General features: G+C 35.7%; 2 protein-coding genes across 2 annotated transcripts; one reads left to right on the top strand and one right to left on the bottom strand.

Annotated features, from left to right (window-relative positions):
* Nucleotides 1-633: 633 nt before the first annotated feature.
* Nucleotides 634-1,203, bottom strand: LOC136033334 (eukaryotic translation initiation factor 4E1-like). Its single transcript, XM_065714126.1, has one exon. The coding sequence runs from the start codon at nt 1,201-1,203 to the stop codon at nt 634-636; it is 570 nt and encodes a 189-aa protein (XP_065570198.1).
* Nucleotides 1,204-10,248: 9,045 nt separating this feature from the next.
* On the top strand, nt 10,249-11,865 carry LOC136033333 (guanylate kinase-like). The gene has a single exon (XM_065714125.1). The coding sequence runs from the start codon at nt 10,249-10,251 to the stop codon at nt 10,882-10,884; it is 636 nt and encodes a 211-aa protein (XP_065570197.1). The 3' UTR covers nt 10,885-11,865.
* Nucleotides 11,866-13,737: the final 1,872 nt, after the last annotated feature.

Raw genomic sequence — 13,737 nt, 5'->3', positions numbered from 1 at the left:
TTTTTATCTAGAATTTCATTGATACCGTTCTGTTGATTGGACTGAATATGCTGATGACTGAACTGAGTTGTTGTGCTTAGTACTAGATTACTGCCTGAAACTCAGTCGATCCCGTTTAGTCGATTAGACTGAATGTCCTGACGACCAAACTGAGCTATTGTGCGTTGTATTAAATTACTATATGAAATTCCTTATGTTCAGTTGATTCCGTTGATTACTTGCTAATTTCATTTCATGATAGTGAAGTGAAAGTGACTGAATATGTCCGAATGTATGCTATGTATTTATAATGGAGTCCTCCCTATTTACTAATGTGGTAACAAATGACCTCATTATGCATGTTCCACATTAACAATTGGTTCAAAACTCCAAATAAAGATAAAAAAAAATCAGTAGCTGCTGGAAATAGCCAAGGGTTTTCCTGGCCCCGCTGAAGTGGAGGGCTGGGCCTCCCACTATAATTACACATAAGCAATTGCAATAATAGTTACTATCACACTTGGCAATTGTGTAAATTTCAAAGTGTGTAAAATCAAACAGTAGTTTTTTTTTTTAGCTAATTTCTGTCCGTTAGAATTTATACCAGTTATAGACATTAGCTTTTGTATTTTCTCTCAGCTGTTTTGTTGGGTTTCACCATGTATGGTTTTCAAATCTGATTTCAACATCACTGATGCTTTTTATTTTTTCAATCATCAAACTCTTTGCCTGTTTATCACACTCCCCTACCCATAAGGAAAGTCTGTATTCCCTCCTACGTATAGCTAAATCAACACCGTGAATTTTCTCATTCAGCTCGCCAAAATTTTCTCCAATCATAAGCAATATTAAGTCTTCCCAAAGTTTATCAATTTCCACACTACTGCCCAATTTGTCTGCATTGATGTTCATTTCAAACCGGCCTCCATTGCTGTTGGCTGGATCTTCCCATCTAGGGGATATGCCCTTTCTGAAAATACTTATGTTTTTGGCTTCTTTAGTCCTAGGATTTTGTTTAATTTGACTAGGTTTTGCCATATGATATAGAAGCTCCCAAAAGCCTTTGACAGTATCAAATGAATGAATTTCCTGGAGAGTCTTGTCCCAGTTACCTCTTTGACCAGTGGCATCACGCATATAAAACGTCCATTGTTTTAGCTCGTCGCTCGTCGGAAGATGTGGTCCCTCAAGACCTTCGCCGCTTTCACTACTAGTGTTATTCATGTTTTGTATGAACTGAGGGTCTGCATTCTATTTTAGTAGTTCTGATATGTCAATATGTTAAAGAGGCATTTAGTTTTTATAACGCAAATATTTGAGATAGAGGATATCCATAACAATTGGTGAAAGTAAGGCTTCCCTAAAATAAATTTGCACCTTGCCTTTTCTTATTGCATAAAATGTTTGCAGATAAACAAAGGTTTTACCCTTCGCATGTTTTTATATCAGTGACGTCATGAAAACAGCTTCGTTATATCAGAAAAGGTCATGAAATTCATCCTTTACTAGCTATAATTGTAGATCCTCAATATCGCTGGTCTTCTGGAAAGTTTAAAGAAAAAGCACACAATTTATGACCTTCCCACTCATTTCAATTTATACAAAGGTCATGTAAACTGCCGCTTCTCATTCAATTAGCACACAAAAAACTTCTGGCTTTTTCTTTTCAGGGCTATTAAAGAACGGACAACCTTGTTATGTTTATCCAGGACACTCTTTGAAGCATTTTACTATAACTGTATTAATGGTTGTAACCTATATCTATAACGTCATTTATCTTGTACACGAAAGGAAAGTTTTTTTTGCCAAATATTGATCTGATTTTAAATGTTATGTTTTCTTAATTATAAAAGCGAGTAGTCCTGTGGTGGCGCAGTGGATTTGACCTTAGCTAGGTAATACGGGACCCAGAGATAGAATTACGCTGCAGGAATGCACTGCAGGGCCGACGCAGGGACCTTAGTAGTCAAGAAGCGTCGTCAATTCTTAAAGAAAATAAAATAAATAAAAGCGAGTAGATGTAGCAATTTTTTCACAATGAGCCTTTAAACAGCTCTCTAAGATATTCTAGTGCCCTGGTTTCTGGGGGAAAAAAGGCGATAATTATGGTGATTCCCATGCAAAAACAATTGTTGTTCAGGCCAAAAAATTTTATGTTTCCTGTATAATATTTTTGGCCATTGCTCTTTCAAGAAAAAATGAACTTTTTGCCTCGGTCTGCAACCATTTTTGAGCGTTCTGGGCTCATTTTTTGGTTACTGTGGGTCATGGTTTCTCCTTTGCTAGGTTGTATTTACCGTTGCAACCACAATCAGTTTGGTTATTTTCGTTATCAAGAGGTCCCAACCCTAGAACATTTGAAGACTTGTGACAAAAACTATCACAATTAAACAGCAATGAAAATGAAGCACAACGAAGAATGCGGTTAGACGACATGCAGCAAGGAGCATAACAATTTTCTTAAGTGAAAATGATACACGACGAAATATTGAGGCTAGAAGACAAGTGACAGCAAGAATCACAAATCGAAAACTCCAAAACCTTATAAAGAAGGAACGGCAGTTGTTAAAGAGAATTATGGATGATGTCAGAACATCTTGTGGACCAAGTAAATGTGCAGCAGTAACAAGGATTAAGCGAAGCTTCGAGAGGTTCGAAGCTTCGAAGCTTGAGGAGCATGTTGAGCTAAATCAAAAAACATTCTATGCATCCAAATTATCAAAGAATGGGTAAAATGTTTCATCCTGGGTTTGTCTCAAATGAATAAGGCCATGGAGGTGAAATTTTGAGGAATGTTGAGGGGTATGTTAAGCTAAATCAAAAAACACTATCTGCATCCAAATTATCCAAAGAACCTATCTGCAATATTAGGAATGGACAACGGAATCAGCTTGAAAATTCCACAGCTAATACTACTGCAGCTGCAATTGCAAGTGCAACAGTGCCCTCTTTTGGCTGCGACAACTTGCAACAGTGATTGCAACTGCTTGCAACTGATACAGCCTTTACTTTTGACTTACACAAACAATTTAAATGGAAATTTTACAATATGAAGTGATAGGAGCCAATTGCAAAATAATATAGCTGTTGAAATAACGTCATAAACCTAAAGAAACAGCTTTAAGGTTCATTTTCATTAAAGGTTAATTTAATATAGGAAAATAAACCGGTTTGAGGAATACTATAAATAAGCAACCTTTCAAAAGACACTTGCGATACATTACTAACTTGTCGTAACATACGTGTGTTGCATCATCCTCCATACGATGGTTCAGTTTTTCTCAGAATTTGAATTCTATTTTAATATTTCGGCTGCTCTGGGCTAGAGTTCGTTCTTTTCTGTGGTGCTTGGCGAGACATCTATATATATAATACTAGCTGTTGGGGTGGCGCTTCGCGCCACCCCAACACCTAGTTGGTGGGGGCGCTTCGCGCCCCCCCCAAGCCCCCCCGCGCGCGTAAGTCGTTACGCGCCATAATAGTTACGCGCCATTGTAGTTGTGTCCCTATGTCCCACCTGTGAATATAGATATATATATATATATATGGTTTTAACTACGTAAAACTTGCGAATATACAACATTCTTTGCTGTCCCATTGTCTTTGCATATAAATAGATTGTCAGGTTATCCCCCTGTTTCCCCCGGTGTCCCCGTTGTAGTTGTGTCCCTGTGTCCCGGTCGTCATTTATATTCCCTGTGTCCCGGGTCCCGGTCATCATTTGTATCCCGGTGTCCCGGTCTGTATATACATTCGTTTTTTAGTTTTGTTTTTCTCCTTTATTTTTTTCCTTTTTTTTTCTTTTTTAGCTTATTTAGATTTTTAGATTTTTTAGTTTTTTTTATTAGTTTTTAGTTTTTATTTCTTTTTAGTTTTTTTGTCCCGGTCGTCATTTATATCCCCCTGTTTCCCCCGGTGTCCCCGTTGTAGTTGTGTCCCTGTGTCCCGGTCGTTATTTATATTCCCTGTGTCCCGGTCGTCATTTGTATCCCGGTTTTTTTTAGTTTTTTGTCCTGGTCGCTTTCTCTTTGAGTGTCGTCATTTATTAGTTTTTTCCTTTTTTTTTTAGTTTTTTATTGGTTTTTACCTTTATTTTAGCTTATTTTTCAGTTTTTTCCTTTTTTTTAGTTTTTTTTTATTTTTTATTTTTTTTAGTTTTTTACCTTTTTTTAGTTTTTTTAGTTTTTTAGCTTTTTTACTTTTTTTATTAGTTTTTAGTTTTTTTTTGTAGTTTTTGCCTTTTTTTAGTTTTTTCAGTTTTTTTTTTAGTTTTTTATTGGTTTTTACCTTTATAGTTTTCTTAGTTTTTTAGCTTTTTTATTTTTTTTATTAGTTTTTAGTTTTTTTTGTAGTTTTTGCCTTTTTTTAGTTTTTTCAGTTTTGACGTCACCTAATCCAGTTTTTTCAGGTGACGTCACCTGACACATCCATCCACACATCCATCCACACATCCACAGACAGACAACTTATTTTTATATATATATATTTTATAAAAGGTGATTACACACATATAAAAAACTATGGCTCATCTTAGTTGTAATAGGAAAAGACCAAACACAAGGGATCAGGGACCAAAGTGGGTCAAATAAGGCACCATATCCCAGAAAAGCAGCTTTCCAAAAGATGCTTGTGTTATTTTATCTTTTCAAAAGACAGTATCATGCACCATACCATTTTTTAGTCGTGGTTACGTTTTACAAGAAATGTTTGTGCTCTATTGCTTGTCGAAGAATAAGTGTGTTGTATCATAATTTATTATTTTGACAGTATGCAATGATGATTTATTTTAATATAACAGTTATTTTTGGCTAGAGTTCGTGTGGCGGTTCTAACAGTGTGGCGGTTATAACAGCGGCGGCTTTAGACATGGAAAGGGGATAGGTGCCCCCTCCCCCAGTTTTTGTGATATCTAAGATTAGATTAATGGATTTTTAGAGGTTTTACGAGTTCAGAGTGCTAAAATAGGCTTGAAAATTAATGTTAAGAAGACTAAGTCACTGAAGCTAGGAATAAGTGAAGATGAACAGGTGACGTTGGGTAACGAAAAGATTGATCAGGTTGGGAGCTTCAGTTACCTTGGTAGTATTATTAGTAAAGATGGTGGGAGCAGTGAAGATTTTAAAAGTAGAATAGCTAAAGCTTAGGGTGTTTTTTCACAGCTAAAAAAAGTTTGGAAGAATAGAAAGATAAGTCTACAAACCAAGATTAGAATATTGGAAGCTACAGTAATGACAGTGGTCAAATATGGCTCTGAAGCATGGGCACTCCGAAAAGCAGATGAAAATTTACTAGATGTTTTCCAGAGAAATTGCCTACGGATTGTTCTGGGTACCCGGCTGACTGACCGTATTTCAAACAGTAGGTTTTACGAAAAGTGTGGTTCAATCCCGCTTTCTGGGGCTATAATGAAGGAAAGGTTGAGATGGCTAGGCTACGTTCTACGGATGAAGGATGACAGATTACCGAAGATTGTCCTTTTTGGCCAACCGTCTGGGGCTACACGGAAAGCAGGTCGTCCTTGTCTGGGTTGGGAGGATGTAATAAATAAAGATTTAAAGGAAATGGGAACTTCCTGGGAGGGTGTAAAGAGGGAGGCTTTAAATAGATTAGGTTGGAGGAGGAGCGTGCGTAGCTGTGTTGGCCTCAGGCGGCTTGGTGCTGCAGTGAGTTATTAGTAGTAGTAGTAGTAGTAAGATTAGATCCCTTTTATTTTGTATTCTACCTTTCTATTAAGGTAGTTAATCAAATAAAAGATTGTCGCAATTGTAATTTTCACATACCTTGCCCCCCCCCCCCCCCCGTTTATGAGGCCTAAGACTGTTACTGGGTCGATGCTATATTTTTTGGTTACTATGGAAGCGCTCGTCTTTCACTTGATACTGAAACCACGATTTAAGTTTCTTGCAAGATATTTTTTTTTTCAATTAAGGAAAATCTAGAAAACGGCTGTGTAAAATCCATAGGCAATAGCGCCTTTGAAGAATGAACGTCAGATTTGGTTTAAAAATTAATATTTTTCAAATGAATCCCGGAATTGATGGGACAGTTGGAAAAGCCCTTATGAATAGAATTGTGATTTTGTCATTTTAATGTACGCGATAATTTTCAAAAAAGTTTTTGAAGATCAAAGCTATAAAAATAGCAGGAACTCAAACTTCAATCTGCTCTCTCAGGAGGAGAGACCTATAGCAATAATACTGTAGTAATAGATGGGTATTTAGGTTTAAAGATATGGTTATAAAGTGCTATTAAGATTTGTATTAGTAAGTATTTGTAAGATTTGTATTAAGATATTCTATATCAGTATTGTCTTGTATATCAGTATTGTTATCATACTATAGTTTGGCTGTGAAAAACCAGGGAAATCTGTATTTACCCCCCTGTGGAAACTAGGTGGTATTGTCAGAAAGTATGAGAGATAGAATATTTCAGATGCTGTTATTAAGTTTTCTGTGTTGTGGTTAGAGAAGGTGTGTTTTTAACTCAAAATAAAACTTTTGTGCAAATACTCTGTTTTGGCATAGAAAAACCGATATTTTCCTCATATATCCGTCGTATTTTTGTTAAAGTCGTAATCAGTGCCTTAATGTTGACCTACTTAAGAGCAATGCTTCTCAAAGTAATATTAGCCTTTTTGCCATTATTTATTTAAGGAATTGTCGCAAAACCTTTCGAGGGGGTTGACTTAACCGGAAATTAGAAGTGTGGACATCAGAATTGGTGTAATTTTTGTCTCGATTTTTGGGGGGATTTCATGGCTGTTTTTCAGTTTAGAATGGGCTGTTTCCGTCTTTTAACATCAGGAGTTCTATCATTAATGATCCGTTTTAGCTCATCAAAAGACAAGCAAAGTCCCTGAATGTTAAGATGAAACAAGAATGTTAAGATGGACATTAGAATTGGAGTAATTTTTGTTTGATTCAGTGGGTTTTTTTAGGGGGTTTCATGTCTGTTTTTTATCAGGAGAAACCAAACTACCCCATGGTACATCAGCCAAACGAGAATTAAGTAGACTTAGCTCAGTATCGCGATAACGGACTTAGCTCAGTATCGCGATAACGGAAAAATGGGAGTTTAGATGGTGATGCTATACGCTGCACTTGATCAGCACTCTTATATCGGGAAATGATCAGAAATATCAATAACCAGCATCAGATTATCTAAGACATCTAGTGACGAAAAAATATTGTCAATAAGAGACGCTTGTGTTCCAGTAGCTCGAGTGATTTATGATTTACACAGCTATGAAGTTCCTAAGGATAGGAAACTGCTTAGAAATACCATAGTATAAAGAATTTTTTTTACGAATTTTCATTTATCTTGGTTTTACAGTAAGGAGCGACCCGGCTCAATAGTAAACGAAACTCTAAAAAACGGAATTTCGATGCTAAAAGATATATCAAAAGAATCAGATTTTTATGCTAATTTTAAATATATAAGTTTCATCAAATTTAGTCTTTGTCATCAAAAGTTACGAGCCTGAGAAAATTTGCCTTATTTTGGAAAATAGGGGGTAACACCCCCTAAAAGTCATATGATCTTAACGAAAATCACACCATCGCATTCAGCGTATCAGAGAACCCTATAGAAAAAAAAATTCAAGGTCCAATCTATTATAATGTGAAATTTCGTATTTTTGCCAGAAGACAAATCACGCGTGCGTGTTTATTTGTTTGTTTTTTTTTTGTTTTTTTTTTCCAGGGGTTATCGTATCGACCAAGTGGTCCTAGAGTGTGGCAAGAGGGCTCATTCTAACGGAAATGATTTTTAAGTGACCAAAAAACTTGGAGGGCCCCCTCCCACGCTCATTTTTTCCCAAAGTCAACGGATCAAAATTTTGAGATAGCCATTTTGTTCCGCATAGTCGAAAACCAAAATAAATATGTCTTTGGGGATGACTTACCCCACACAGTCCCTAGGGGAGGGGCTGCAAGTTACAAACTTTGACCAATGTTTACATACAGTAATGGTTACTAGGAAGTGTACCGACGTTATCAGGGGGATTTTTTTTGGTTTGGGTGTGGGGTTCAGGGGAGGGGGCTATATGGGAGGATCTTTCTTTGGGGGAAGAGAAATTCAATGAAAAGGGCGCAGGATTTTCTAGCATTACTATTAAAAAAAACAATGAAAATATAAACATGAAAGTTTTTTCAATTGAAAATAAAGAGAAGCCCTAAAACTTAAAACGAACAGAGATTATTACGCATATGAGGGGTTCTAAAAACACTTTAGCATAAAGAGCGAGGTATTTAGGAGGAGATAAATACTTCGCTCTTTATGCAAAACCCTTTTTAAGTAATTTCAACTATTTATTCTACGGCCTTGCTGATTCAGGGGTCATTCTTAAAGAATTGGGACAAAACAAGATTTAGGCGAAGAGCGAGGTATTGACGAGAGGACCAACCCCCTCATATATATAATCAAAAATATAAGAACATAAAAGTTTGTTACGTAAGTTAATTCTTAAGTTACGTATATTGTTTACTAATAAAAACGTTCGTTAAAAATTAAAAGATCTAGTTGCCTTTTTAAGAAACCGAAAAATTGGAGGGCAATTAGACCTCCTTCCCCACCCCTTATTTCTCAAAATCGTCTGATCAAAACTAAGAGAAAGCCATTTAGCCAAAAAAAGAATTAATATGCAAATTTCATTTTAATAATTTATGTACGGAGAGCCAAAATCAGTCATGCATTAATTCAAAAACTTTCAGAAATTAAATAAAAAACACAAGTTTTTTGAAATGAAAGTAAGGAGCGACATTAAAACTTAAAACGAACAGAAATTATTCCGTATATGAAAGGGGCTTTTCCTCCTCGACACCCCGCTCCTTGCACCAAAGTTTGATTCTTTCTCGCAACTCTACTTTTTAAAACAATAAAAAACTTTAGCGTAAAGAACGGGGTGTCGGAGAGGAAAAGCCCCTTTCATATACGGAGTAATATGTGGATCAGTTTGTGGTATACAAACTGAAGGTAGAGTTCCCGAAGAGAGCATCATTGACAAAAAAATTTGAACATCATTGCATATCACTGACAAATTATTGAAGCAGAATTTTGATCCAGCAGGTTGAGGTTAAAATCACCCATAAAGATTAGTTCATGGAATGTTTTTGGACTGAGTCTAAAACTTCTTCCAGAATTTTCAAAACCGAAGGAATAGATCCACTGAGGGACCTATAAACCGAACCCACAACTAAATACTTACGCATTAAATTAATCTCAATAAATAGGGATTCAAAGATTCCTTCATCATTTCTGCTCAAATCATTTCGGACGTTGTATGCAAGATGATTAGCAATATAAAGCATAAGGCCACCTCTGGCCATCTGTTTGCTATTCAGCCTCTCCGTCCTATATCCTGGAATATCTAAAAGGATATCCTTTTTTGAATCCAGGAAAGTTTCACATAATCCTATAGCATCAGGAGTTCCATCACTAACGATCCGGTGCAGCTCATCAAAAGACGAGCAAAGTCCGTGAATGTTAAGATGACACGAGAATGTTAAGATGGACATTAGAATTGGTGTAATTTTTGTCTCGATTCAGTGTTTATTTGGGGGGATTTCATATCTGTTTTTCAGTTTAGAATGGGCTGTTTCCGTTTTTTACTATAATACAGCTACCGTTACAACCACGATAAGTTTTTGGTTTTATTAATTACTCAACTTGCCTTATTATTTACATTTGTGTGAACTTCATGAGTTGTGGTAATAATAAATAAAATAAAGGATTATTTCTCAAATACACAACCACATGAAAATTTTCTACATAATAAAAGTGAACTAGAAGACCCAAAGTGGTTTGTTTTCTCAGTTTAATAGACTTAGTAGAGATCCTGGTTACGCGGTTGAAAAATTATTGTTCTCAATTTAAAGTTTTGTCAAAATCTTTTAATTTATTATTCTTCGTGTTCCTCATTTTGCTTGTAATCTATATTCTGGTATGTGGCTTATTTTCGTTGCTCTTTTGGACCGCCAAGCTCAATTTTTAGGCCATTTCGATGATGAAATGACAGACACATAATTAATTTTGACCTCAAACATTTGGTTCTAAGGTTTGTGTCTTTATGTCCATACCTCCTCTCTCAGCAAGTGTGAAACTTCGGCAATAGCAAAATTATTACCGTCAGATACTTTTCAATATTCCAACCTTCAAAATTTCTTCCAAACTTCTATATAAGTTTGTTCATTCCTTATAAAAATAACATGTTTAAAAGACATTTCTTTTAAATTCTCCTGGTTAGTGAAAAGCTCTGGCATCTTTGTGACAATGTTTTGTGATACCCAACTCAAAGTCAATGCCTTGCCTCGTCCATTCGTACTTTGTGGTCCATCAGGAGTGGGAAAGTCAACCTTGATTAAGAAGATGATGGTTGAATTTGGCGATATACTTGAATTTTCTGTATCACATACGACACGAGCCCCTAGAACCGGCGAAGTTGATGGAATAGATTACTTTTTTACAACCAAATCAGAGATGGAACGAAGCATAAGTAATGGAGAATTTATCGAGCATGCTGTTTTCTCAGGGAATATTTATGGAACAAGCAAAATGGCAGTAGAAAAGGTTCAAGAACTGGGTAAGATTTGTGTTTTGGACATAGAAAGACAGGGAGTTATGCAAATTAAGAAAACAGATTTAAACCCACATCTGATCTTTATTAAACCCCCATCTATGGAAGAACTGAAAAACCGTTTAATCTCTCGTGGTACAGAAACAGAGGAGTTGTTGAAGAAAAGACTATCTGTGGCAGAAGAAGAAATTGATTTTGGGGAAATACCAGGAAACTTCCACAAGATCATAGTAAATGATGATATTCATAAGGCTTATTCCGAGCTTAAAGAATATTTATTGACTCAAATACAAGATGTTCGCAAGAATAGAGCCCAAATGAACGGTTGCTAGGTATTATTTAATTAGTATCTAGTTATTATTGTCGGAATTTAAAGATATTGATACCACTTAAAGGAAAGGAGGTAGGTTTCTTTTATAAGAAATAAACTGTTGATAACGGCCTGTGAAATTAAGGAGGTTCTGATCGAGTTACAAATGTCCTAGTTTGCATCTAGTGGTTGTACTTCTTGTTTGATTTTATGCCGCAGAAGTGTCTTGTGAAACAATGGAGCCCAGTGAAAAGTTGTGTTCACATTACTAAATATCAGGACCTAGTTTTTCTTTGAATTTGGTGCATCTTAATGTTTCTTAACAAAGAAAAACTGGTTAACATTTTGAATAGAAAAACTTTGTCATTCGTCTGAATGCTGAACAGTGACGCATAACAATTGTTTGATAATGATGAATTGTTTGATAATGATCATTGGCTTGTTAATGATCATCAGTTTTAAAATGATCTGAGTGAAAACTGTGTTAAAGAGGCCCTTGCGTGTGGTAGGGCTTTCAAACAAGAAAAATACAAGTTTGACATTGCTCTTAGATCAACTTCAATAAGAGTCCAACATACATTGAAAATAATTATTGGTGAGATCTGACAACTTTACTTGACAATTGGACAGACTTGGTTAATAAATAAAAGGCATTTAAGAATGTCGAACTGGTCAAAATAAAAGCAGAATATTCCACAATCAAACAGTTCGTGGTAACAAAGTAACGTGGTAACCCGACTCAATAGTAACCGAAATTCCAAAAAACGGAATTTTGATACTAATACATCAAAAGAATTGGATTCTTATGCTGATTAAATAAAAAAAATTAACTGCAAGTAAGGAGCGACATTAAAACTTAAAAAGAACGGAAATCATTCTGTATATGAAAGGGGGTGTCCCCTCCTAAACGCCCCGCTCATTACGCTGAAGTTGTTACAGTTGTACTTTCTAAAATAATAAAATTCTGAACGTTTTTGATTAGTAATTTTTTAGCCTCCTTAAATACGTAATATATTCTGTTCGTTTTAAATTTTAATTCTGCTCCTCACTTCCAGTTGAAAAAACTTTTTTTTATTTATTTTCTCATTTTTTTTTTAATAATAGAAAATTCTGCACCCCCTTGATGGAAATTCTCTTCCCTCATGATAAATTCTTCCATGGAAAGATCCTCCCACGTAACCACCTCCCCCCTACCCACTCCTACCCCAACGTGAAAAAGTTCCCCTTAGAAACGTCTCTACACTTGTCAATAACCATTACTATATGTAAACAATGGTCAAAGCTTGTAACTTGCAGCCCCTCCCTCGGGGACTGTGGGAGATTAAGTCGTCCCAAAGACATAGTTATTGGGTTTTTCAACTATGCTGAACAAAATGACTAGCTGCAACCTAGTAAAGATCGATCCATGGCCCATAATAATCAAAGTTTTTGAAACGCTTCATAAAACTGTATAGCAAGAAAAATTCATATTTGTCACTGATTCAAGAATTACAACTAATATTTCAGTTAGTTTTAATAGTAAAATACTATTTGAAAATCAAACTTGAGTGAATCCTGAAAAATAGCCAGACTCCTCAAAAATGGCTTTGTATTGAAATGAGAAGTAAACTTTTGTTTTTGAAAAAATTCATCACCACCTGCAATTGGAATTGCAGACGGTAAGAATTTTCAGGGGGAGGGTTTTTCTCGAGGGGGGGGGGGGCTCTGCGGAGGAATATAAGGTACTTGTATGATATACGTCCTACCACTCAAGCTGTTCATTCAATTGCGCATTATAGAACCGAATTTTTTTTTCGTTAGTTTCTTCCAGCTTAGTGTGAGACAAGACTAAGACCAGTAACAGAATAGATGGAAATAATATAAACTTAGTCTATCTATATTTGCACATTAGGGGTGGGGATAAATTATTTGGACAATGTGAAACCAGAAAACAATCGTTATAACATAATATGCAGAATAATTGTACCTAACACATTAGGCATACAGATCCGCTATAATTTGCCACCACTCCACCTAATGGGCAAATACATAGCCTAGATTTGTTTTTAAAGTATTTTTTTATCTGACTTTGGTTTATTTCATTAGGATTGAGCGTCAGAGAAACTTGTTAGAAGAACGTTAGTCAGGGCATATGTTAAACAAGTACCGAAGATACTTCAGTGTGGGGTGAATTGTCGGGTAGAATAGGCCGTTGGGGGGGGGGGGGTAATTTCTCAAGGTTAAATTCCTAAGCTTTTTAAAATTAAAAAAATGTAATCATTATTAACATGAGGGGAGTGAATTTCCTACGGGGGGAGGGGAAATTCTAGCAGCAGAGAATTTTTTGGAAGGAACTTTTCACCGAGGAATTTTCTTCAGAGGGGGAGTTTCCCACAAGGGGGATTTTCTAGGGTCCATCCCTTTGAGATCATAGTAGTACGTGACCAGGAAGCTAGTGTTAAAATACAAGCTAGTGCTAAAACACAATGCAATTTTCAATAAGAAAAATACACATCTTTTGAAAAGTTGCTTCTCTGTAGAATGATGTTTTGTTTGACTGACTTTGCTGCTTGATTCCCTGCGATCCATTCTTAACCAGACTAAGAGAAGCAGAATGATTTTTTTTTCTATTTATTTTTATTTTTTCGATTATTTTTTTTTTTCGATTTATTTTTTTCGATATAATTTTTATTTTTTCGATTTATTTTTTTCGATTATTTTTTTTATATGCTGCTATGTTTCATAAAATACATCTAATGACTTTGAATTTGACATTTCTGAGCTCTCAAATAATTTCTGTTCAAACCCCAAAGAAAAGGCGTGTTATAGTGATAATCTTAACCTATACACAAGTGTCTCCTGAGCCACTCAGGGCATAAAGAAGGAGCTGATAATC

The sequence above is a fragment of the Artemia franciscana genome, chromosome 11 (assembly GCF_032884065.1).
Source record: "Artemia franciscana chromosome 11, ASM3288406v1, whole genome shotgun sequence".
NCBI classification, from domain to species: domain Eukaryota; kingdom Metazoa; phylum Arthropoda; class Branchiopoda; order Anostraca; family Artemiidae; genus Artemia; species Artemia franciscana.
The sequence above is the reverse complement of the archived record's forward strand: the minus strand, read 5'-3'. Positions and strand labels throughout refer to the sequence as shown.